At 38.8% G+C, this 26,728-nt stretch overlaps 1 protein-coding gene across 7 annotated transcripts in view; it reads left to right on the plus strand.

The window, feature by feature from the left end:
* The window catches only part of LOC129767896 (sodium-dependent dopamine transporter), a 69,537-nt gene extending 43,086 nt beyond the window's left edge, over positions 1 to 26,451 (plus strand). For all 7 annotated transcript variants that reach the window (XM_055769157.1, XM_055769159.1, XM_055769158.1 and 4 more), the window contains 8 exons: positions 4,885 to 5,175; positions 17,946 to 18,080; positions 18,147 to 18,426; positions 18,496 to 18,873; positions 18,940 to 19,177; positions 19,247 to 19,475; positions 19,542 to 19,810; positions 19,871 to 26,451. In XM_055769157.1, coding sequence (XP_055625132.1) covers positions 4,885 to 5,175; positions 17,946 to 18,080; positions 18,147 to 18,426; positions 18,496 to 18,873; positions 18,940 to 19,177; positions 19,247 to 19,475; positions 19,542 to 19,810; positions 19,871 to 19,984 — 1,934 coding nt within the window. In that variant the 3' untranslated portion in view covers positions 19,985 to 26,451. The remainder of the gene's footprint in view (positions 1 to 4,884; positions 5,176 to 17,945; positions 18,081 to 18,146; positions 18,427 to 18,495; positions 18,874 to 18,939; positions 19,178 to 19,246; positions 19,476 to 19,541; positions 19,811 to 19,870) is intronic.
* Positions 26,452 to 26,728: the final 277 nt, after the last annotated feature.

A 26,728-nucleotide genomic window follows, 5' to 3' on the forward strand; every position in this document is an offset into this window, starting at 1 on the left:
GTCAATCCCTTTCATTTGATATCCATATTGGTGTGGTTCTGTGAAAATATGTAATCGACCATTTTGTAGTGACCGCCATCTTGAATTTACATTTTTCATAAATAACTGTGTTCTACTAGTCGAGCTCTTTCATTTGATATCCATATTGATGGGATTCTGTGAAAATGTGTTATCCGCCATTTCGTAGTGACCGCCATCTTGGATTTGAATTTTGCTCAAATAACTGTGTTCTTATAGTCAAGCCATTTCATATTGATGTGGTTGTGAATAAAAATATATATATAGCGCCATTTTGTGGTGGTTTTTTGTATATAGTTTTAAAAATATATTTAAGAATGCGGCTCCTTTGGACTTATGTAACTGAGCCTGTAAAAATAAACGAATTAATACAAAAAATGAAGGTCATACCTAGCCAACACAACCCGCACCGGCACATTGAGTTGTCTTTCTCGGGCTCAAAAACAGTTTTTGGAAAATTGTGATCTGGCGACAACATAGCCCTCGCACGATTTCACAATGGAAGTCTAACATCGCCTTCACAAGTTACTCTGTTTCAATCGTACTACAAGTAGGACATAGAAAACTTTTGCTTGGAATTAGCAGTGGCCTGTACTGCAAAACGGCTTCCAAACAAACCCATCCCTTGCAATGAAGTTAGGGAAATAAAAATTCTCATCCGCCTTAACTTCTGGTACACTCGGTCTGCTAATTAGAACGCTCGATACTATCCGACAAGGCCCCCACCCTACTTAGCGCCGCAAGGTCGGCGTGTTCGATTACCGATAATCGGTTTACCAAAAATAAAAGATAGTTTCGACAAGACTGAGCTTGCGATAGTCCATGATGTTGACAATCCTCGAGCGGAGATTTTTTAACTTCCCATCTTCTTTACTTCTCACAGTTTCGCATGTCAGATTCACTTCTACGACATGGGGAGGGATATAGACACGATACTTCAACGTAAAAAGACTAACGATAGCAATCCCATTTGCATGCTTCAGATCAGTCATGTCAACTCGCAGTTTTTTGGTCTTACTTCAGATATTACAAAGTAAAAATCGAAGATAGGGTGGGAGTATTTTTTGTAGGGAGGCTTGGTAAAGTGACATGAAATGTGTTTTTATGCACCTTTTTTCATAAAGTGTGACACTCCCACTCGTTTCAATATCGGAGATTTTAATATAAAAAGATCGTCCGCCTTCTGTCATTTCTCATTTGAAAAATATCTTATCACTTATCTTATAATTAAATTAATTGTATCTGTACCTAACTGTGCACACGGCGCGTACGATTCTGAAGCTGCTTCTACTCAACACTATTGTATGTGTATTGGCGTGAGAACGGTGCTGATGAACGAACAAAAGATTCCAGAGCTCGCTTTGATAATATTCCTTCTTCTGAAGAAATGAAGAAATGCAGTACACAAACACACAAAAGTGGTGCTAAGCCGAACCCTTGTTTCTTAATTATTCAACACATTCAATCGGCGCACAGTGGTACGAAACTGAGAAAAATCGGATAAAATCCATTTCCCAATGTAGTGGTACTATCTAGCTATCAGTAAAATCTGATTTTATAGTACCTCATCATCATAAAAATACATCGTGAAGTTTAAATTACGAATATTTTCATACTAAATTTGTTATTCAAAAAGTTAACTTGGAATATTAAAAAACAAAACAAAAGTTCGCATCATAAACAACGTTTTTTCATGTGTTTCACGCTTTCAAATGCGATAAAAAAATGCGAACAATGTGTCAAATTATTCGAATGGATAAACTTTGCCACTATTGTAGCGTGATTAGACATTTAAGGTTGTATACATTGAGATAGGGAGAGGTAGAAGGCATCATGTTAAATAAACTGACATTTAGAAGATTGAAATACTTTCCCCGCCGATTCTCTGACAACGGCTCTATCAAGGCTCTAACAACGTTCAAAATGTTGTTTAGTAATTAATATAAAGAGGATCTGAAAAAAAATCTGGTTAATTTCCGCCTAAACAATGATACAATATAAAAGAAGAGAAAATTGCTATGACGCGCAATCGCACCGGCCACCGGCATCGCACGCACTGAGGCGTCAGATTCAAGTCGAACAACTGTAATATTTGATTTGTTTTCGTTTAGTACAAGACGTGATGTTTGAAATTTGTAAACCGGAAGCATTTATTTCCCATGTTGTTTTCTCTACAAACAGAGCAACTATGCCGAAGAATCCTAAGGATTTTCCTGAATCAGTATTGATGTTTTTGAAGTAATTTTTTGTTGATTTTTATATCCATTTTACCGGTAAATAAAAATTATTTATACTCCTTATATTTCATTTTATTTTTATTTTTCAACATAGTTCAAATGCAATGAAATTGACCCAAATTACGAGTTTTAACAAATATTTTTATTCATAAAAAATATTTTTTCGCGAGTTTTTTTTTGTTAAGTTTTTCAAAAAATGTACATCAGGGCTCCTTCTAAAGTGTTTTTTGAACTGAACTATTCTCAACCCGTTATGGGCAGGGATCATAGGAACAACTTTGTAGAAGATACAATGTTTCTGGAAAGCATTCCTGAGGAGTTATAATTTTTTTCTGCATTTTTTTTCCTAAACAGGGATCATAAAACCAACTTTTCAGAAGACACCATGAATTATAAATTTTACCTCGGTTTGATTATTTTTTACCACTGTGCACCCTAGCGGTAGGATTGTGAATCAAACAATTGTCATTCCGATAAGACACAATGTTTCTAGAAAACATTCCTGGGAATGTTTTTTTTTCCTTGAGATTTTTATTGACCACTGTGCGTCCTAGCGGTGATATTATGAACTAAACCATTGTCATTCCGTAATAGCCAGGGATCATAGGATCAACCTTTCTGAAGACAACATATTTCCAGAAAGTTTTCCTGAGAAGTTAATAATTTTTCTCCGTCTTGAGTTTTTTTTTCTTACCACTGCGTGCTCTAGTGGCGATATTGTGAACTAAACCATTGTCTCCCCATGATGGCCAGAAATCCTAAGATCGTCTTTGCTGAAGACACCATGCTTCTAGAAAGCATCTCATAGGAGCTATTTATTTCTCCCCGACTCGAGGGCTTTTGGATCACTGTGCGGCACCTGTCTAATAACTCGCATAAGCCTGGCCCATTGGGTAGTGCTCACTACCGGGGGAACATATTTAATTGTGCTCTTAGATGCATTTGATTAACTCCCGTCCGCCGTCTGTTTCATGAACGATTTAAAGTATGTATTTGCGCGTGTGTGTGCATGTACATGTACCTGTGCATGGGCGTTTTCGTTTGCGTAGCATTTGTACATGTGCTTCTTTCTGCTGCAATTTCGCTCGAACATAATCTCCGTCTCTAACTTTTTCTTCGTCTAACTTCACTCCTAAACCCATTTCCGGTTTTTTAGGTTCGTTTTCAATGAACCGAAAGTCGTCATCTTCGATTCCAAACTGGCATCGCAAAACGATATTCAATTTCTGCTGCCAAAGCTCTTTCAATTAATAACCATATTGTTTCATCATCACTGGTCAATTAGAACCAGTATCAGTAAACCGGAAATCAAAACAATATTATATTTGACTTCCGCTCGCCAGTTATAATCACCTATTATCTATATAATTTGTAGTGTTCGTCATTTCCAACCAATTGGGAGTAGATTCCCCATAGAAAGTAGAGGGTCGGTTTAGGACCACCATTTTTGGAAGTGATGAAAAAAGGTACTTTGCCTATTTTTTACCCCTTTTCTACATTCATGAACCATACCGACCAGTAGAAAACATAGTAGAAGAATTGTACTACACATTTCAATGCCAACGTTATCAAAAACAAGAACTTCATGTTATAAATCTTCGAATCCATGCTATATCTTTCGCAAATAAATTCTCTTTCATACTTTGTGATCCTTGCATTTGAAGAATCTATATCTTATTACTCTATATAAGGGATGGGCAAACGATAGTCCGCGGTCTACCGGTCGCCCGCGTAGGTATTCCTAGGCGCCCGCCAGCTGGTCTAGGACAGTGTCACCTCCAAACGCAAGGGATTAAATATCCCTTCACTTTTTTCCGTGATAATTATATAAGGTGTCTATGCTAACCTCAATAAAATATATTAGTTGTGTCTACTCTTATTTCTTCAATAAAGTTTCCGTTTCAATATTTTCTTTCAGATTGTTAGTTATTCTATATAAACACATCCAGTTAGACCTTGTAATATATATTTTTTAAATTGTCATTAGAACAATTCAAACAATGTTTTCTCCAGGCATATCAAAAAAATATGTTTCAAATATAACTTTTAGAAAATTAAAGGTGGAAGTTAATTGTACGTTAATTGTAAAGTTAATAAGTACGTACAGTGGTGTTGAAATCATGATTTTTAAAGATTCTAATTGAAAGATTCCTAGGCATAGTTTGAAATGAAATTGCAGTGAAATTAAAAAAGATAGGAGTTTGGATGTTAAAGAACAAATTGTAGAGCGTTTATAGTTAAACCACTTTTGCTTTTAAGTTTTTTCTTTCTAAATATTACTTAAATCCACTAATTCAGATGTTTCTGTATCCTGTATTAAATTTTCAAATCATTCAGAAGGAAGTAACATAATCGTCTTACGTAGTGTACATTTTGAAGTAGAGCCACTTTAAGGCAAGCAGACTCCGAAACAAAAAAAGTTCAATAGCTCTCTTATTGGTGAAATTTGACCAATTGCGTAGAAGGATTTTTTTTCATGAAACATGAAACGTGGTTAATTCTATTGAACAGTTTTCTTCTCTTCGCACCTATCTAAATCATTCGTCCTATATTACCCATTCACGAGGCTCCTCCATCACTGATTGACACATATCACCAAATATTGACCAAGGTTTTGTTTCATTCGCAGGCAACAGTGAAACTGGCAAACTAACCAAGGATCCTGGTTGTGGTGGCGGTGGCGTCGGCGGTGAAAACGGCGTCGACGGTGCGACTGGCGAGGACGTCGTGCTGGCGATGACCACCTTTGGCCAGATCAAGGCTGCCTCGAAGAAAGCTGGACACTGCATCGACCGGGCTGATAGCGAACAGCGCGAGACATGGTCCGGCAAGGTAGACTTTCTGCTGTCGGTAATCGGGTTCGCCGTCGATTTGGCCAATGTGTGGCGCTTCCCGTACCTGTGCTACAAAAACGGTGGCGGTAAGTGGTGCTCATGATTGCTAAATGGGTTCCATTCACGCGTGTGTAATAATGTGTGAAAAATGAAGAGCATTCGCTGAAGTGGGTTATTGAGGCGGAAATAAAGAAACAGACGGAGAAAAGCCCTGGGAAATGGCTTTGTACCGTCCCGTTCGTTCCGTCAACTGGGCAATGTCAAGCTAGCGGAAAGCAGAAAAGATGTTGACAATGATGGGGCAAATGCTTAAGAACTGTTGCTTCTGAGGAAAAAAAAGTGAAGTGCGAGAAATAGGAGTGCTTTAAAATTGAAATAAAAGCCTCGTCGAGCGCGTTGCAAAGTGCCCCGAGAAAGGGGGTAATTTTCACGTTCTGGCGTGGTTTACAGCGACCCGAAGATTGTTGTCAATACAGGTTGAGTCTGTATGACGAGACGAATATTACGCTTTTGGGAGGAAAAGGAACGAATTGTCCCTCCATCCTGGGAAGCACTTTAGTCACATTCCATATATTACATCGGTCGAGGGTAAGGGTAATGCTTTTGAGTGACATTCGATTATAAGCGCTTGAGCAAGAAATGGGTGTGCATTGTACCCTGGGAATGGATTCGAACCACTCATCGCTGTCAATCTGCAATATTTTTGGATAAATGAGCGATGATTCCTTGTTTTTTGAATTAACAACTTCTACGGTTCTCCAAATCGCAGAAATTCAGTAAAGTTCTGACTTGAAACACCATTCTCCTCTTCCAGTGCAACCTGTTGAGTCTAGAGTGCTTCACAGTTTCTTTTTCTAAACAGTTCGTTACTACGACGGATTACACATTTGCTTTCACGCCACAACCGCACAATCCGGTATGATTTGTAGCGGCAGCGTAGTATTCTCATCCACATTAGGAGGGGTTGCGAGGGAGAACGTGACAGATTTTGTACGATTCATTTCCCACCCTTTCCGGACGCTCCGCTGCCGCAGGAAAGAACTGGTTCGAGGCAGCCGTATGGATTGAGTAGCCTTGGGGGTGTGTCACAAGCTGAGTGCCGTTACAAGAAGAAAACGGAAATTTCCCTTTCTTCCTTTTTAATCGTGTCCTTTCTTTTCTTGTGTCCATGGACAGCTTATGGGCCGGGTTCCACAACACAACGCCGGCGGTCGTCCCCGCTAACTTCGATGTCTTTATTCGCTGTGCTCACTCAACCGCGAATCTGTCCCTCACATTCCCCGGCAGATTGCTCCGGTTCTGAGAATCATCGCCCTCACACTCGAGAGTGCCGTGTTGGATTATGTGAGATTTCATTTTAACCGCTTCGAAGAAAAGCGTGTGATTTTTAGATTCTTGGAACGAAAAAAAAAAACTGTAAGACTGAAGGGAGCAATCCGTTTGATCCTTGCTCGGTAGGGGTATTATAAATTATTATAGCTTTCAACAAGTGGTAATGGATCCACTTCCCCGGGACTGTTCTATGCGACTTGCATTTTCATACTTTCGGTTTTCTCTTCGCACGTTTTTCTTGGCTTTAAAGAGTACAGAACTTTCCAACTTTCCAGTATACTGTATACTATTTTGTTTTTTTTTTATATCGGTCAGTCGGAAACAATTACATTTGCACTGTTATCACAGATTAATTCAATTAACGTATTCTCTTCGCTATAGAATTATTGTTTTAGTTAATCATACAAATTATGGTCAGTTCATTCTCGGCGCAAGTGCTCATTACCATTCTTGTTATTGCTCGAGATCAGATTAAGCACGGACAGACAGAGATCTAGATGTAGGGTGTCTTTCGAATCAGTAATTCCCAACTCTTTGAGCTTGATACTCAAAATATGTATAAAAAGCATAAAGAACCTCTTCAGTGAAAACTTTTAATTAATATGCGGCTTCTGCGAGAGGAGGAACAACATGCATTGCTCGTACTTTGAACGTTTTTCTCACAAACACAAACCAATCAGTTGTAGCCCATATTGTTCGAAGATGGCAAAGGAATCGCTCTGTCCCTGCAATTCAGAGTATACAACCCTTTGGTCCCCATCCACTTCCATCAGATAGATCTTCGAATTTTTATTGACCTTAGGTCGATGGACGACCGGGCTAGAGTATTATTCTTGAGACTGTCGTAGAATATTCATATTTCACCTCCATTCACAATCTGATTAAAAACGTCTCTTTCGCTGTAGTCCGCTTGCGAGTGCAAAATCATTATTCACTATTTTATCAAAAACTACTACCGTAATTTTATGGAAATGTTTGCTAACTATTACACTTTCCAATAATTAACAAGTTTTGGCAATTTGGTGACTTACATGACTTCCTTAATGTGTGGAAATATGCGTTGACAAAAATAAAAGCCCATATTGCGGGGGATTCCCACACGAGCTCTCAGCTTGTGAAACTTATAAGAGTCGCTGGGATAAACAGAAGCGCTCTTTGAAGGAACGCTCGAAGCGCACTTTTGCGGAAATTTTAAAGGGCGCTTCTCCACCGGCTCAAGAACAACAACCAATCAACACACAAAATGCCTTCGCCACGTTGCCCGTTGACGAAATGGAAGCGGACACAGCTAACGGGGGCACACTGTCCATTTTCCAAGGGAATCCCCGGCGCAAAAATGTGACCACTCCCAAAGTTCAAGGACAAGTCCCTCCGGTGATAACCCATGTTAGCTTGTCTAAAAAATCGAGTGCAGCGGACAAGCAAAATCAGGTTCCCCCTGGCTTCCGTGGCAATAGTTCACCTTCGAACGACCCAGCACTCGAGGGGACATCAAAAACCCCAACTGTCCCTATTTTTCCGTCCAGCTCAACTTCCCAATCGGGATTTATAAAGTTGTCTGACCTTTTGGATCAAATCTTTAAGTGTTTTAATGTTTCCGACTCCATCAGAACCATTGTCATCTCAATGCTTCCAGTATTAAAGACAATTTTGCAACAATTGATGCAAACATGGCCCCTCCTTGCAATGATTATCTATCTTGATGTCTAATTCAAATAGAGAGGTCGTAGATATCACTGTTTTACAGTGGAATTGTCGTAGTCTTATCCCTAAATTGGATACATTCAAATTTTTAATTCATAAGTTCAATTGTGATGTTTTTGCTCTGTCCGAAACTTGGCTTTCTTCGCGAGATGATCTCTCTTTCCATGATTTCAATATTATTCGCTTGGACCGTGATGACAGATACGGAGGGGTGCTATTGGGGATCAATAAGTGCCACTCATTTTTTCGAATTGACCTTCAACCTATTGGAGGGATTGAAGCTGTTGCTTGTCATGCAAACATCAGAGGAAAAGACTTCTGTACTGTCAGCTTGTATTGGCCTCCGAGAGCTGCGGTTAGCCGCAAGCAACTTGTTGACATGTGCTCACTTCTTCCTGAGCCACGATTGATCTTGGGAGACTTCAACTCTCACGGAACTGCCTGGGGGGAACAGTACGACGACAATCGTTCATCGTTGATATATGACCTTTGTAACAGCTTCAATATGACCGTTTTTAATACTGGGGAAACAACACGTGTTCCTAAACCTCCTGCTAACCCAAGTGCTCTTGACCTCTCGCTTTGCTCGAATTCACTATCGTTAGATTGCAAGTGGAATGTAATCAAGGACCCCAACGGTAGTGATCACTTGCCAATCAAAATTTCCCTCACCATTGGGTCGAATTCTTCTGAATCTATAAACATGGCATATGACCTCACAAGACACATTGACTGGAAAAAATATGCGGACGCGATTGCTCTAGCCATCAATTCCAGAGATGGTTTACCTCCATTGGAGGAGTATAACTTCATTTCTCGTTTGATCTATGACAGCGCAGTTCGCGCTCAAACGAAACCCATCCCAGGCTCCACTATTCGTCGAAGGCCTCCCAATCCATTGTGGGATAGCCAATGTTCCAAGCTTTATCAGGATAAATCGAACGCATTCAAAGCTTTTCGGAAACGTGGAACCATTGAAAATTTTCAATCGTATTTAGACCTTGAAAATCAATTTAAAAACTTGATAAAAGGGAAAAAACGTGCTTATTGGCGAAATTTCGTGGGAGGTTTGTCACGAGAAACGTCAATGAAAAAATTATGGAAAGTGGCTCGAAACATGAGAAATCGCTCTTCAACGAATGAAAGCGAAGAATATTCACATCGATGGATTTTTAATTTTGCACGGAAGGTTTGTCCTGATTCCGCTCCTGTGCAAAAAATAGTTCGAGATATATCACAAGATAGGTGCGATCTTGATTCCGAGTTTTCGATGGTAGAATTCTCTCTTGCTCTCCTTTCTTGTAACAATTCTGCCTCAGGATCGGATCGAATTAAGTTCAACTTGCTAATAAACCTCCCTGATGTTGCGAAACATCGCTTGTTGAATTTATTCAATCGGTTTCTGGAGCATAATATTGTTCCAGATGATTGGAGACAAGTACGAGTTATAGCTATTCAAAAACCCGGAAAACCTGCGTCCGACTTCAATTCGTACCGCCCAATAGCAATGCTGTCATGTATACGGAAATTGTTGGAGAAAATGATCTTGTTTCGCCTTGATCGATGGGTTGAAACGAATGGCCTCAGATACACAATATGGGTTCCGCAGGGGCAAGGGGACGAATGATTGTCTTGCGTTGCTTTCTTCAGAAATTCAAATGGCTTACGCCGAAAAAAAACAAATGGCTTCAGTATTCTTGGACATAAAGGGGGCCTTTGATTCTGTTTCAATAGAGGTTTTGTCAGACAAATTACACTTTCGGGGTCTGCCGCCTCTATTGAATAATATGTTATATAACTTGCTTTGTGAGAAACATTTGAACTTTTCTCACGGAGATTCGGCAGTAAGTCGGGTCTCTTACACGGGCCTCCCCCAGGGCTCATGTTTAAGCCCCCTTTTGTACAACTTCTATGTAAGCGACATCGACAATTGCCTTACACAAAATTGCAGCCTAAGACAACTTGCAGATGACGGAGTGGTGTCTGTCGTAGGATCAAACGAATCCGACCTGCAAGGACCCTTACAAGATACTTTGAACAATTTTTCAACCTGGGCCATTGGGCTAGGGATCGAATTCTCCACGGAGAAAACAGAGATGGTGGTTTTTTCTAGGAAGCATAGACCAGCAAAACCAAAGCTTCAACTTTTGGGTAAATCGATCACAAATGCTATGTCATTCAAGTATCTTGGGGTCTGGTTCGACTCCAAATGTATGTACTTGGGGGGCCCATATTAGGTATCTGAGTAAAAAATGCCAACAAAGAATAAACTTTCTCCGTACAATTACCGGCACCTGGTGGGGAGCCCATCCCGAAGATCTTATAATGTTGTATCGAACAACTATTCTCTCAGTGATGGAGTATGGCAGTTTCTGTTTTCAATCAGCTGCCAAAACACATCTCATTAAACTCGAGCGAATTCAGTATCTTTGTCTGCGTTTTGCGTTGGGATGTATGCCCTCAATGCATACCATGAGCCTCGAGGTTTTGGCAGGCGTACTCCCACTAAAAGATCGCTTCAAATTATTATCTCTTCGGTTCCTCATCCGGTGTAAGGTTATGAACCCATTGGTGATCGGAAATTTTGAGCAGCTGATCGGGCTAAATTTTCATTCTGGATTCATGACTTCATATCATGAATTCATCTCCATGCAGGTTGATCCTTCTTCGTATATTCCCAACCGTGTTTGTTTTCCTGACTACATCAATTCCTCTGTATATTTTGATCTGTTCATTAAGGAGAAAATCCATGGAATTCCAGATAATCATCGATCGGGGATCATTCCTACGATCTTCAATGCAAAGTATGGGCGTATCAATTGTGATAATATGTACTTTACTGATGGGTCTTCTATGAATGAATCCACAGGATTTGGAGTGTTCAACGGATTTTTTAGCACCTCCCACAGTCTTCAGAATCTTTGCTCAGTGTATATTGCTGAATTGGCAGCAATACATTGGGCGCTGGACAGCGTCGCCTCACGACCTGTTGAACACTATTACATTGTAACGGATAGTCTGAGCTCTGTCGAAGCTATCCGTTCAGTGAGGCCGGAAAAGCACTCGCCGTACTTCGTTGAGAGAATACGAGAAATTTTGAGTGCTTTAACCAGACGCTGTTATGTCATTACCTTTGTCTGGGTCCCTTCACATTGCTCAATTCCAGGTAATGAGAGGGCTGACTCATTAGCAAAGGTAGGTGCAATTGAAGGCGAAATTTATCAGTGTTGCCTTCAGCGTTGCTATTTGCCTTCAATGAATTTTATTCTTTAGTTCGTAAAAATACCATCGTTAACTGGCAACGTACTCAATTATCCCTAAGGTTAGCCTCAAACCATGGTTCAAAAGTCTGGACTTGAGTCGGGACTTTATTCGCACCTTCTCCCGACTCATGTCCAATCACTGTTCGTTAAACGCGCTACTCTTTCGTTTTGATCTTGCCGACAGTAATATCTGTGCCTGTGGCCAAGGTTACCACGATATCGAACACGTTGTTTGGTCGTGCGAGGAGTATCATGTTGCCAGATCGAATTTAGAAAACTCTCTTCGGGCTAGAGGAAGGCAGCCCAATGTGCCGGTGAGAGATGTGTTGGCTGGTTTAGACCTTGATTACATGTCCCAAATATATGTCTTCCTAAAAGTTATCGATCTTCGTGTCTGATTGTCCTTATATCCTTATATTCTCCTTTTCCTTTTCCTTCGCGAGAAATCAAATCCCTTCTTTTTAACAATAGAATAAGGTGAAATGTAAATACATATTAGATAAAAGATAGGCTTAAGAATTGAGTGTAATGAATGTGAGTGTGAATGTGAGAGTGAACATTGTCAACATATCCTTTTATCTCTTCCTTTTCCTGAAGAAAATATGTCATCCTTCTAAACTCGAGTAGACCGCGAGTAATCGGTTTTCTACACCATTAACAATAGAATTAAGGAAACATGTTTATATATACTTGTAACAATACAGTCAGGAGTTTGGCTCCTTTAAACTTATGTAACTGAGCCTGTAAAAATAAACGATTAAATTTAAAAAAAAAAATAAAAGCCCACCCCCGAAAAACAATATTAAAATCACTCAAAACCATTGAGTAACCCCTCGTTTCCAAATGTTATGACAGTTAGAGCTGTGCGGTATTATTAGCAATCGATATTGAAGAGATATGAAAAAAGTGTTGTTTACATTGTATTTAAAATAGCATTAGATAACGATTTTCTCTATTTTTTCTGAATAAAAAACTTTTTTTTTAAAGTAAAAATAAAAATTTCATGAGTCTTTATCATAAAAACTACATTTTTCATTACATTTCCATCATATTTAACTGGAATTAATTCATAAAACTTAAACCAAACATTCTATTTCAATGACACGCAAAATAAAAATAGAAAACAAGTATATAAGCCCGAGTTCGAGAAATAACAAATCACACAATAAAAGCAAAAAAGGTATAAGCATCAATATTTAGTGTGACCTCCTGAAGCTCCAATGACCTGTTGAAGACGATAGGCATACTATTGACCAAGTTCTGGAGGCGCTGAGGGTCGATTTCGTTCCACGCCTTCTGGAGAGCTGTGAAATAAGTGTCCTTATTAGTGAACACCATCTTTTACCACTTTGTTGTCGAGAATGGCCCACTGGTTCTCAACCGTGTTGAGATCATGACTTTGTGGTAGCCATTTAAGGGGTTTTATTTTGCGTGAACGAAAATAGGTTTTGGTCTTCATAGCAGTATGCTTCGCGTCGTTGTCCTGTTGGAAAACGAAGCAGTAGGCCAGTTTTTGGAAGCGATTTCTTCAGGTTGTCCTTAAGAATGTCAATGTAGACATCTGCTGTCATAATTCCGTCAATTTTCTAAAAGCCTTTGGGTTTGTCAACATGTTTTCGTGATTATTCCAACCGTCTCAGTTTATTTTTCTTTCTGATAAACGGACGTTTTTCTATGAATCTGCTCTTGAGCCCACACCCAAACTAGCGTTGGCAGAAAACATGTCATCTTTGGCAGAAAAGATGCCATTTCCTGGTCATGAGAGTCAAATGCGCAAATAACGAGCTATTTTAAAAGCTTAAAAATGGTTTGTATGTATGCGAGCAGACATCTTTTTCTGTTTTCTTTTCTCTTTTCATTTGGGATTGTGCAAGAAAAAAGTCCATACGACGTCAATGGGGATCGAACCAAAGCCGGCTGGAATGCAAAGTTACTTTACACGACCACGCTATCCATATAGCTGCCAGTGCTATTATAAAGGAGTGTGATAATATTACACCTCATCGTAAAATGAAGTTGGAAGGTGTTTTATAAGACGACAAAGAAGAACATGAACGAGAATATGTCTTTCTCTGTCTGGGCCGTGTATTTGGCGAACTATATGAAAAGCTTTCATATGCTTTCATTTAAATGTGTCTCCTGTTTCGCTCCCTCATATTGGCTCTAGCATATATATTATACAAATGATATACATGTATTGGGGAGAAAAACATTTTAGGTTATCTTTCAGCTCTTTTAATGTATTAAATCGGGATGCCAGAACATGTGCTAAAAATTAACTTTGTGTGCATGCTCAGATAGTCTGCGGGGAACGGGTTTGGCCGATTCCGGCAACGAGAGGTTTTCCCGAACCGGTCTTCCGACAACGGCCCCTTCCGGATCTGTCAACACGCGAACCGTAAGCTTTGTGCTTGTGCACAATTTCACGGACTGCCTCCCAGCTTATTTCGAACTTCTCTGCAATCTTCCGCTGTAAAATCTGCTGCAAATGATCCTGAACAACAAGATTGTTCAGAAGTTGCATGCCTATTTTCTTTTCACCTAATTTAATTTTGTTGAAAACTCTTTGTGTAGACCACAACAATCGACTTTTATGTGCCAACGGAAGCTACAGTTTGTTTATATCGCGTCATCTGAAGTACTGAAAGGATGTAGATAATATTGCACAGTCCAAGCTGTCCTGACATGTGGAAATGAGGGGTTACTCAAAGGTTTTGAATGATTTGAATATTATTTTGCGTGAGCAGGCTTTTATTTTTGTCATCACATATGTACACACTTCGAAGAAGTCATGTAAGGATGAAAACAAAATTTAACAAAAGTGGCGAAACTTGTTAATTCTTTGAAAGGGTAATAGTTAATATTCAATTCTATGATATTATGGTAGCAGTTTTTGATGAAACTGTTCAGAAATTGAGAAAAGTTTTTAAATATGCAAGGTGGACTTTTTATGTAGCTACTCTTTCGCTTTCGATTCCATTTTCTATTTGAATGGATGGCATTTGATTCTTTGTCTTCTAATATTCCAGACAGTATCAGGCTGGACTTTTTCTGTTTCTGGTACCAGGAAGGCCGCCTCAAGTATTTGCCAATCGTATCTTTTCTTCACTCCGCCATCAATCGAGTATCAGGAAAGTGTTAACCTCCCTAAATTATACAGTGGTAGACATTCGTTTAGCCGCACCCTATTTTTCCTCAATATTTTTAAAAATAAGTCAATTCTTTGTACAGTTTTGCTCATAATAGACGATTATTGTTTATTTTCGTCGAATTCATTCTAAAAAAAAGTATAAATTCACTTTTTGTTTTCTAAGCAATTCAAATATGTGGAATCAGGGTGGGCATTCGTTTAGCCGCATCCTAAAATTTCAATAAAAGGAAATTTGTGCGGCAAATTCGAGTCCAATCGATAGCTAATATTTAGTATGTCCACCTCCATTTCGGATCACTTTGAAAACTCGATTTGGCATCGAGTCAGACAGTATTTAAAGTGTTGCCATATTGATTATAGTCCAACATTCCTGAATTACTGCCTAGAAACTGGAAATGTTGTCAAATTGTCATCCGTTTGTATAGACCATCTCGGCCAAGATTTTCCATAGGTTCTCTATGGGATTGCAATCGACTGCCAGCAGGTCATTCAAGAAGCGGAATGTCCTTCTCGGCAAACCATGCCTTCGATTGCTTGGAAACGTGGATCTATGCATAATCCTGCTGAAAAAACGACATCCTCAGTAGCGTTATTCTCAATATGGCCAATCAAAATCTCCAGTAATTGAAGATTCTTTTCGGAGTTCATTCGGGTGAAAATGAAACAAATGAGAAGCTTGCTGTGATAGGAAACGGCTCCTCACACTGTCAAACTTCCGCCCCCAAAGTTTCGCTTCGATCTCACGACATGCCGTTGACTTAAATTGTACCAATAGCAACTGTAACAGTCCAGACCATCCAAATTTAATTTTTTTCGCCGGAAAATACAACATTTCTCCATTCTAGTTTCCATTCCATGTATTGCCGGGCGAAAATGAGATGGTTCTGCTTAGGGGTGGCGGTCAGTTTCGGTTTCCCTTGAGGTTTCTTCCACATGATGTTTGGTAACTCATTCAAGATGCGCGCAATATGCCTCTTCGTTACTGGAACAACCGATTCCCCGAGTGTTCCCATTTGTTGGTCGTTATATCCCCTATTTCTGGCACTATTTAAAAAAATTCCGTACCACTTTCTCAGATAGACTAATTTTTTTTACGACCTTTTGCCATTCCTTTAAATTCTACGTAAATCACTAATCTGACCAACTTCTTACGTTGCACATCTAATATTTATCTTGTAAATTGAACATTCCCAAGTATTTTTTCAAAAAACACACCACCACAAAACCAACCACAAGGATTCAATCTTCTGTCGTGTTATATTTTTGCTTCTTAAGAACCAACGACCAATTTTTTTTTGCAAATAAAGTCTCCGTAGTTATAGTAATTGCGTGTCCGCTCAATAAGAGAACGATCGTAGGTTCAATCCCGGAAACCTTGATCGATTGATCTTCTAGAATCAATCTCATGTAATCCTACGTCAACTATTCGATCGTGCCTCGGACACTACTTTTCAGCCATTTTTTTGTGCGATAACCGGTTATATACAGCTTATAAGGTTACCCAGTGCAAATATTTTAAGGTGTGATAGAGGGTAACGTTTGATGAAAAAATCGTTCTATGCACATGGTCAAAGGTCAACTATGATAGGGTTATTATTATACTTTTCTTGTGTCCAAATTGTTTGCTCTCACCCGCCCTCATTTCAAAAGTACGCTACTTAGAACGATTCTGTTGCTTTCATTCGGAAGGTGATAAAACGTGGTTATTTATTTATTTTGGCTTAACGTCTTTACAACATGGCCTGATTCACAATTTTTCTCCAATAACCTCGATTCGTGGCTATCTCCCTCCAATTCCGCGAGCACCCCGTGCTCCGAGTGCTCGCAGGTCCTCTTCGAGTATTGTCCACGTCTCGTGCCCGTAGAGGACAGCCGGTCTTATGAACGTTTTGTACAGGGAACATTACGCTCGACTGCTAAGTCTGTGTGACCTTAAGTGTTTGTGGAGTCTATAGTAGGTACGACTCCCTTTGATGATGCGTCTCCGAATCTCGCGGCTGGTATCATTGTCAGACGTTACCATTGAGCCAAGGTAGACAAATTGTTCCACTACCTCGAACTCATCGCCGTCGATCATTGCACTACTACCTAATCGGGTCCTGTCGTGCTCGGATCCGAAAGTCAGTATGTATTTGGTTTTAGACGCGTTGATTTTCAGTCCAATTCTCTCTGTTCGTGCTTAAGTCTGGTGTAATGTTCAGCTACCGTCTCAAATGTTCTGCCGACAATGTCTACGTCATCAGCGAAGCAGATAAATTGACTGGATTTATTGAAAATCGTACCACGCAAGTTAAACGCCGCTCGTCTCATAACACCCTCTAGCGCGATGTTGAACAGTAGGTATGAGCGCATCAAAATTGAAACTCCTGCCGCCGTTTCTGTCACTTCTGCCGCTGCATGCTAGAACGATGTCTTTAGCACATTAGCTCTGCTTCGCGGTTACAAAATGAATGATGTTTTCGGAAAGCAACAGCAACAGCTAAATTCTTTGCCCAAGAAGACAAGTTGTCTAAGCAATTTTGCAACGGTCTTTGCTGATTTTCGGCTTGTGGACCATTCACAGAAACCACACCGTCAATTGCAAGCTTAGCGTGCATTGTTCTGCCAAACAACTGTCAATATCTTCCACATAAAATTATAAAAAAAGGGGCTGAGACACGAGCGTTGGGCAGACCCATATAACTATTTCTGGAAGTTGTCAGTTGCCCTAGGGTGAAGTTTATTCGCTTTTCTGACAACAAATTGTACAAGAAATTATTTAAAATTCCAGGAAGTCCACATCTGTGCAGATTATAGAATTTCGATGGAAACCGAATCAAAAGCTTTTTTGGTGTCCAGTAATATCGTCCAGGATAATCGTTTGTTTCTTTGCTCTTGCGAAAACTAAATTGTGTACTTGATAGCAAATTTCAAGGTCATAACAATGGTGATACGTGGACAGGTCATCATCGAATGATGCTTGAGACTAGTTGCTACTATTATATGTATAATTTCAATTCAGGAAAAAATAACGGCCTCCAAGATACTCATTCATTAAATTGCGCGGGTTGGAAAGTTTAAACGAGTTTTTGTAAGGTCTCTTTAAAAAAAAAAAAAAAAAACATGGACACACATCTTCCTTTACTAGGGGGGTATTTAAACCGTAAGGAATTTCTTTCGAAAACATTTCTTTGCCCAAAGTAATAATAATTTATAAATGATTTATACCCGATATGGTAACATTGGTTCCAATACCTACAACAAAACACATTTTGAATTGTGGTTCCGTTGCCCAGAAACGGAAACGGCTTATGGTTTTCATATCACCTCCCCCACGAAACAGTAATGCTTTTAAATTAAATGTCACTGAAAAGCTGCAAAGAGATCTAAACGAAGCGAAAGATTTATATCCATCGATTCTCCACAGGTGCTTTCCTCGTTCCCTACGGAGTGATGCTGATAGTCGGCGGAATTCCGCTGTTCTACATGGAACTGGCATTGGGTCAGTTCCATCGTAAGGGTGCCATCACATGCTGGGGTCGAATAGTTCCACTTTTCAAAGGTAGGTAGCCACTTGGATCAGCATCGAAGTAAGATATTCTGCTAATGTTGAGGGGATTATTTTCAGGAATTGGTTATGCGGTAGTGCTTATTGCTTTCTACGTGGATTTTTACTACAACGTGATAATCGCGTGGTCGCTGCGGTTTTTCTTCGCCTCGTTCACAAATCATCTTCCGTGGACGCTGTGTAACAACGAGTGGAATACAATACTCTGCAAGCCGTTCGAAATAGCAGGAGCCAATGGGACAGCGGCGGCGACGGCAGCAGCCAATGGAACCTTTTCTAACGTGACTTCGGTCGTGTTAAACGAGACCAAGTTCGCCTCGGCTGCTTCTGAGTACTTCAAGTGAGTGTCCATGAACGTTTGTTTTGTAGAACAAGATATGATGAATTGCAATTTTTTGTTTTTGTTTAGCCGCTACATTCTGGAGTTGGACAAAAGTGACGGAATCCACGATCTTGGAGCGATCAAGTGGGACATGGCGTTGTGTCTGCTGGCGGTGTACCTGATCTGCTATTTCTCACTGTGGAAGGGCATAAGTACCTCGGGGAAGGTTGTCTGGTTCACGGCGCTATTCCCATATGCGGTTTTGATGATCCTGTTGGTGCGGGGAATCACTCTGCCTGGATCGGCCAAGGGAATCCAGTACTACTTGAGTCCGAACTTTGATGTAATATTCACACCTCACGTGTGGGTGGACGCTGCGACGCAGGTATTCTTCTCGCTGGGACCCGGTTTTGGAGTGTTGCTAGCATATGCATCGTACAATAAGTACCACAATAATGTCTACAAGTAAGAATATCTTATCGGTTTTATAGATGTCGAATATGCAAAGATCTGATTATGTGTTGTTTGCAGAGATGCCATTTTGACCAGCTTCATCAACTCAGCCACGAGTTTTGTTGCAGGTTTCGTGATTTTCTCGGTGCTTGGATATATGGCTCACGCTAGTGGGCAAAACATCGAGGATGTTGCCACAGAAGGTCCTGGATTGGTGTTTGTGGTGTATCCGGCAGCTATTGCCACTATGCCTGGGAGCATCTTTTGGGCATTGATTTTCTTCATGATGTTGTTGACTTTAGGATTGGATAGTTCTGTGAGTATATAAATATATCCAAACAATTGGAAGAATGGAGAGTTTACACGATGTCCGATATGCTTGCAGTTCGGAGGATCAGAAGCAATCATCACAGCACTCAGTGATGAATTTCCAAAGATCGGTAGGAATCGGGAGATTTTTGTCGCAGGTCTGTTTTCATTGTACTTTGTTGTGGGACTGGCGAGCTGCACGCAGGGGGGATTCTATTTCTTCCAACTGCTGGATCGTTATGCGGCCGGGTATTCGATATTGATTGCGGTCCTGTTTGAAGCCATTGCTGTTTCGTGGATTTATGGTAAGTCATTATAGGACCATTAATTTCGTTTTCAGTATTTCAAGAAATGAACCCGTTTTCAAACAGGCACCCAAAGGTTCTGCGAGGACATTCGGGATATGATTGGTTTCACGCCCGGGATCTACTGGCGCGTTTGCTGGAAGTTCGTGGCACCATTGTTTCTACTGTTCATCATTATTTACGGTCTGATCGGTTATGAGCCGTTGCGATATGAGGATTATGTCTATCCACCCTGGGCCAATGTGTTGGGATGGTGCATCGCAGGTTCTTCGATGATTATGATCCCACTGATGGCGTTCTACAAGTTATTGGTAACGCCTGGATCATTCATACAGGTAAGAGTTTATTTTATTTTTCTGATATATTCGAATCTGAAACATTATGTTTGTTCTCAGAGAATAAAAATCCTCACGACGCCGTGGCGTGATCAGCAGCTGGCGGTAAACGGGGTCACCACGGAACCCGCGCAAGTTCGGCTCACCAACACGGACGAGGGCGAGGAGGTTTGAGTGCGATCATTCTCGCTGAAGTTTGATGTATATTTTGTTTGAGCAGCAGATGTTAGTTCGTGTTTGTTGTTGTATAGTAAATAGGCGTCGTCCATATTTATTGTACATTTCTAGGTTAACATAGGTTTGTGTGGGCCACAATTTGTTGTGGAACGATAGGTTATACGATAGTCTTGCTAGGATAAAATGCTTCACTCCGTGTGTATGCAGAGAAAAATAAAAATAGATAAAGTACCAAAACTTTTATAGTATAAGGAGAAATTCAAATGCTGTGTAGATAATAGATCAAAGTGATTTCAATGAAAAATGAAGGAACGACGATACAGAAGATTTTTGCGACAGAACTACTGCTGTACATATTCCAAATGTAGCTGTCGAAAGCGTTTGGTTTTTTGTTTCATTAAGATAACTGTTAATATCAATTTGATGTGGCCATCAATGATAGATACGCTCGAAAGACGAAGACATCGCTTCGATGAACGACGAAAATTGTAGGACTTAGGAACTAGATAAATAATAAGGTTTGCAACTAGACTATATCACTGTTAAGCTTCGCACATAGAGATATCTCGTTTTTCACCGATAGATCTTTCGCAGCATCATCGACTCTCACTGCGGAACGGAGCTTAACAGCCATAAAGCTTCGCTCGTGGAGAGATGGATTTTGCGGCGATTATTTTTTGTTAAGTTCGGAGCTTTCATTTGCAATTGTTCCGAGAACGATATTCTGGCAGTATACAGTTAAAAGTTAACTATATTAAACGAAACAGGAAAAGGCATATATTTAGTAGCAAATGTAATGTTGAATAGTATACGCTTTTCTTGATTAGTAGTAAAGGAAGGATTAGCATGGGAAATATACGTGATGAGCGAGAATTATAGTCGAGTGATTGCAGGATCTGGATTGTAACGATAATTTTTTTCTATAAATTAAGTGAGATTAGAATAGATGGCTTAGCTCTCTAGCAAATATATAGAATAAATAACCCAGAGGAATAGCTTTGAAACCTTTATAAGTGATTAGGATCATTGTTGTGAAAATTTATGATAGTAGCAACTAACGGTATTGAGTTTAAAAAAATGCAAACACCAACAACTTTACGGGGAAGAAATTGAACTGGATTAGCTCTAAAATATAAGTTTCCATCTCATATTGATTAAAGTTCGTTTCCAATGCGTCACCATTCGCTCGTAATTACACGGTGAAAAATCTAGCAGATGTCGCACTCGACAAAACATTCAATTTTGGTACACCTATATTGAAAACATCTCCTAAATATACATCTATCCATTACCATCTGTCCAATAACAAGTAGTTAAACTTTTACAGGGTGCCAAATCATGTGAATACGAGTGAAAATTTAGAACACAGACTGCACCTGATTAAAGGCCACGAGTTCAATTTCCCGACATTCCTCCTAAATGGAAGTAAAGTGATGAACCAGCCAAAAGTGTTGAAAGTCACTATAAAACAGAAAGAAGAATAGTTTGAGTTCAAGAACTTAATCGACGCAATTTGTATTTGCTCATTTTTGTATGAATGTTTTAGCGTTCAATCATTTAATTATTGGCCGACATGAGGGATTGAAATTGTTTTCGATACACGTTCCGGATGGGAGATTTTTCGTCAAAAAAATTTCTTCTGACCTGCACTATGATCACGCGTATTCTAGAGCTTGTCGCTCTAGAGTATATTCAAGACGTGTTATGTGGTATAAAAAATCTCAACTGAATACTACTACAAGAAATTATGCATGTAATACCAACGTTGAGTTCCACTCTGAACGTACCATCTAAGAAGACGATTTCAGAATTTTTAATGTGCTCTTCAGGATCAATCTGTTTTTTGGGAACAAATTGCTTGTCAGTGCACGGATTTCGTACATGGTTTTCGGCATATTTGAGTCAATAGCTGTTGTCTCATGAGAAGTCAGGAACCTGGGGTACTCGTTCTAGAGGTTTGAACTGCATGTTATTATAGCTCTAGCTAAATTATGAAAAAGGCGAAGGTTTCAAATAATGTTTTTTTATTGTGAAAAATGTTATTCCATATTAAAATATTAGGTACATAACTATGTTCTCGTTGTTGTTTTTATTAAAAAATACTGTGAATTTGCTGTTTCGAGGAATAGAACTGCCAGCGATCGACATAGTTGAGACGCAATCTAGAATTATCATTTCTTCGCAGCAGAAATCTGCAAAAATTATTATTTAACTTCAATTACTTAGACTTCAGAAGGAACGAGTATTTCAGCAGCAACAAGAAGAGAGCCGAAGAGAAGGCATCGAGATACAAAGAATTACTGGATAATAAGTACAGAATTTTGTCATAGAAATACGACTCAGATAGACTGTGTGTGACAGATGAAGCTCCGAGAACGACACGAGCATGCATCATCCACATTAGTCTATGACAGGAGCTATAACAGTAGCTCGCCTATCCCATATGTACACGTTTTTTGAACAAGTACAACGAGAGCTACCGTTTTCCAGGGAACTATACCCAAAAATGCAAAATTACTGTTTTGGTAGACCACCGTGTATGTTTCAAATAACAGGTAGCCCGCGGTGCTGCCAAGTATGACCATCCCGGGTCTTCTGCTTCTTCTTGGATGGCACTAACGTTCCCAGTGGAGCTTTTGTCTTCTAAACGTAGGTATTACTTACGTCATTTTTATTAGTAAAACTTAGTAGAGATTTCTAGACCTTGAATGTATTCCGGAGTGGAAAGTTCTAGAATACACGTGGCCATAGTGTAAGTCGGAAGAATCGGACACGCTAAACACCCGGCCATAGGAGCACCCTGGTTCATGTGGAGCAAAAACCGATGCGGATTTACACCAAACTATGTAGGAAAACTTCTCGCTATAATTTTTTCGATTTTTATTCATATCTGATCGAGAATCATAAGCACAGACACTTCCAGTCGAAATTGATGTCAACAATAGTAAATCCAATGCACTGGATTTTGAATGAAAAAGAGTAAATGATAACAACATCAAAATGCTTTCACTTCTTTTGAATTGCTCATCGTCCAGCCATTGTTGGGCTTTTCAAAAAAAAGAAAAAAAAAGATTTCGCCACCATAACCCACCATCGGTAAATTGTTGACAATGCTTATTTTTTCACATGAATACGACTAAAATATTGACTGTGTTTCGCGTTTACCGTTGATCGTGATGATGTTACGCTTTTTCGTATTTTTTCTGAATTAACCATTGGCCTATCTTCAAACATTGATGGTATTTGTTATTTTCCTGTCAATAGAACATTGTTTTGTTTTGCTAGAATATTTGAACCAATTTTTTGAGTTCATTCACCAAAAACCAAAAACTAGTCACTAAAAATAACAGCACTGAAATGCGCTAACCTCTCTGAACCGCTTATCGTACAGCCATCGATGGGTGTTTCAGAAGTAGCTGCCAATGACAAATCATTTGTTCGATGGATTGATCATTTCGATTGATTCTAGTACAGTAGAACCTCGATTATCCGTGAGCGGATTATCCGCGAATGCGAGTTCGTTAGTAATTCTATAAACCGTTTCGAAATTTGTCAGTGAGTGGTACGGTCTTGCTCTTTTGTTTTCGTCATGGCTTTCACATTATCTGATTACTGAGGTAAACGACCTTACAGATGGATAGTTCCACAATTTATGTATTGATTAAACATAGTTTTCATGCTAAAATATCTTTTTTTCGTGTTTGTACCTCATTTTCAGTCCTTTATTGTGTTATCGCGATTTTCTACTGTATTATTTTTTTTTTTAATATTTACCATCAATCGGTTCGAACAGATAACGTTTTTTCACAGAATATTTTCTCGTTGTTCAGGTCATGTGAGTCTTTCATCAAGCTTTTTATCTTTCTAATTGGTTATAAGGTCACGTGGTTATTCATCTTTAATTGAATAAATATATGGATTGTACATTTTGTACTGTTGAATGGTGTATAAGTAAAACAAAGATATGGAATCAAGCGTTGAAATTTAGACGTTGTAATATTTTCTTTTTTTTTAAGATAATACTATTTTGATTATGCGAAGAACATTTACACAAAATTTACATTTTACGAAAATGGTGCGCAAGTATACCATTCTTGTTGTCTTCGGCTTTTGTGTTAATATGTGAATTCAATCCGTTCCTAATGTGTATAGGAAAAAAATCCTTATTTAATCAGAAATGTATTATTGGAGAGAGCGATTCTAGAGCAGTTGTGTTACGATTGTCACCTGAAATTCTTATCGTACAGCCATCGGTGAGCTTTTCAGGAATATGCTCATTAACTGCGGAATATTTCTTTCATTACCCAATACTTTTGGTTGTAGTCATGTACCTTTCCAAACAAATAAGATTAAGAATCGAATCATATATCATTAGTTTTGTCTTCCCTTAGATCATTTAGACGATAAAATTGGTATTCAGTAAAAAGATAAATTATTTATATCTAGATCGAAACAAGCATAAATGTTCTAGCAGTCATAGGATGTTTTTCAAGGTTTAGTTACATGTGCTAGTTCAGTCATGTTATGTTGTTGGCCTTATTATTTAAATAAAAAAATATCATCGATCGACTTCGGAGAAAAAATAACCAGAAGGTTCCCGAGCAGTCGTTGGAAGTTTTCAAGAATTTGCAAAACTGTGTTGGTCTAGTTATTAGTTTTATTAGTTGAGGGGTTTAGAATGCAAGGGGTGTAAGTGACTTGATCGATTTCTCTTCATCAACTTTTTATTTAGTTAATAACTCGACTGCAAAAATGTTCCAAATTAAGTTTGCTATAGAATCCGATACATGAGGCTCTAACCTATCTTCCACATTGTCAAATACAGCTGGGAAAGTATTTGCAGCGAAGTTATGACCAAAAGAGAGAGTCGATGTAGAGCAATCAATCAAATCACTTACACCCCTTTCATTCTAAGCCCCTCATTTGTTAGTGAGCATTATATTCGTTCTTATACTAAAACATTCTGACAAGTCCGTAGTTTCAAATCTACACCACCCATCCTGAAAATATATCTTAAATTATTTTTTTTGTATGAATATTATCCGATGTTTATAAACATCGGTCGAGTTAATGATGGTTCGAGTGTAATTTCTTCGTTTTCTGATCATCGAGTTCGTTTCCAATTCATAAGTTCTCAGTTGTTTGTTGCATGCATTACATGTTTTGCGGCATATCCAGTGCAAATCTTCCCCAGTGCATATCAATTGGGACAACCGTTCATAGAAAACAGTTTAAGGGGGTATTCTAGTGTAGAGACACGAATTGCGGACGTTTCTCCGAGCTCCGTAAAAATAAAAGAAAGAATATTTTTACTATCCATTATATCGTTATTTGTTTATCTATCTTTTAACAAAAGAAGAAACATTGTAAACATTGATAAACAAATATTCATAACGAGAATAGTTATGAGCTGATGAAGTGAGGTTAGATACCGCATCACCAAAATGGCTCAAACTCGGTGAATAATAGGATTTCCGATAAGTCCTTTCTTGTGTATATTCTTGAATGCCTAAACTACAGAAATATGAAGAAAAATTATTTTAATTTTTTTCAAATTTCTAGACTAGAATACTCCCTTAATTGCTGATATGAGGCAAAAGGAAATTCGATAGTGTTCCCCTCTTTGAAGAAATTTTAACAAAATAAACAAAAAGAAAAATAAGAAATATGTATGATCAATTTCTAGTGTTCCCCTTTTTTGTATACAATAGTTGATATTGATTGTCTAAGCTAACTAAACCAATCAGATATATAGAATTGACAAATAACCAAAAAGAGTGAATCGATAGAGAGAACGGTAATTTTAGGGCGGCAACAATATTAAATTTGGTTGTTGGTATAAGTACCGTAGTTTTGATGGAGGAATGTTTTGTTCAAACGATGGGTTTCTCACGAACAGGAACGGTGAACAACGAAACAGTATTTAGCATCACTGCAGGTGTGACGCACAACGCATAGATGATTTAGTTGTTAAGTTTGAGGTTGCTACAGAGATGAATGAATTTTCAATTGGTGGTGACTAGTTTCGAGATACACATTAATTTGTAAGTTTTATCGTTTATCGAGATTGTATCCAATAAAGTTGATTGAGTTTAAAAACTTTAAAGAATGAGTTGTTTTCTATTTCTGGAGTTTATATAAGTAATCCTTATCCGAAGCTAGAATTCAACATCCCAAGGAACAAGATGTTTAAATATGGAACCTGATTTCTTACAATAATAATTATACATTCTGATAGGACAGGTAGCTATAGGTAGTGTGGCTACAAGTACATATTCATCGGGAAAGAAACATATTTGATCGTTTTTCTCGGTACAGATTCTTTACGGTACATATTAGAGATTTTTGTTACAAATTACAGATAGATACAGATTTTTTTTTTAGATTTTCATTTTTTTAAGTATATCTGTCTCAGTTTTTTCATGGTATTGGACTACTTGAGCTTAAGAGAGAAAGATGATGGTAATGCTACAACTTTGAGCAGCAATGTTGAATCTCAGAAACTTCTACAGAAACATCTATTCAGCATCAATGCAGGTTTCAACGAAGGGACTTAAAAAGAGCTGGAGAACGAATTTAGTGCTCTAAAAGTGAAACTGCCCGGAAAGAAATCATTGTTAAAAACAAAGATCATGTGCGGGATTGGTGGACAATAATCGGATACCTGAAAAGAAATTACGGTTTGTGGCGCTTAGTTAACTATTTGTGTCAGTCTCACTATACCTCATTTCTCGGAAATCG

This window comes from Toxorhynchites rutilus, chromosome 2 (assembly GCF_029784135.1).
Source record: "Toxorhynchites rutilus septentrionalis strain SRP chromosome 2, ASM2978413v1, whole genome shotgun sequence".
Classification (NCBI taxonomy): Eukaryota; Metazoa; Arthropoda; class Insecta; order Diptera; family Culicidae; genus Toxorhynchites; species Toxorhynchites rutilus.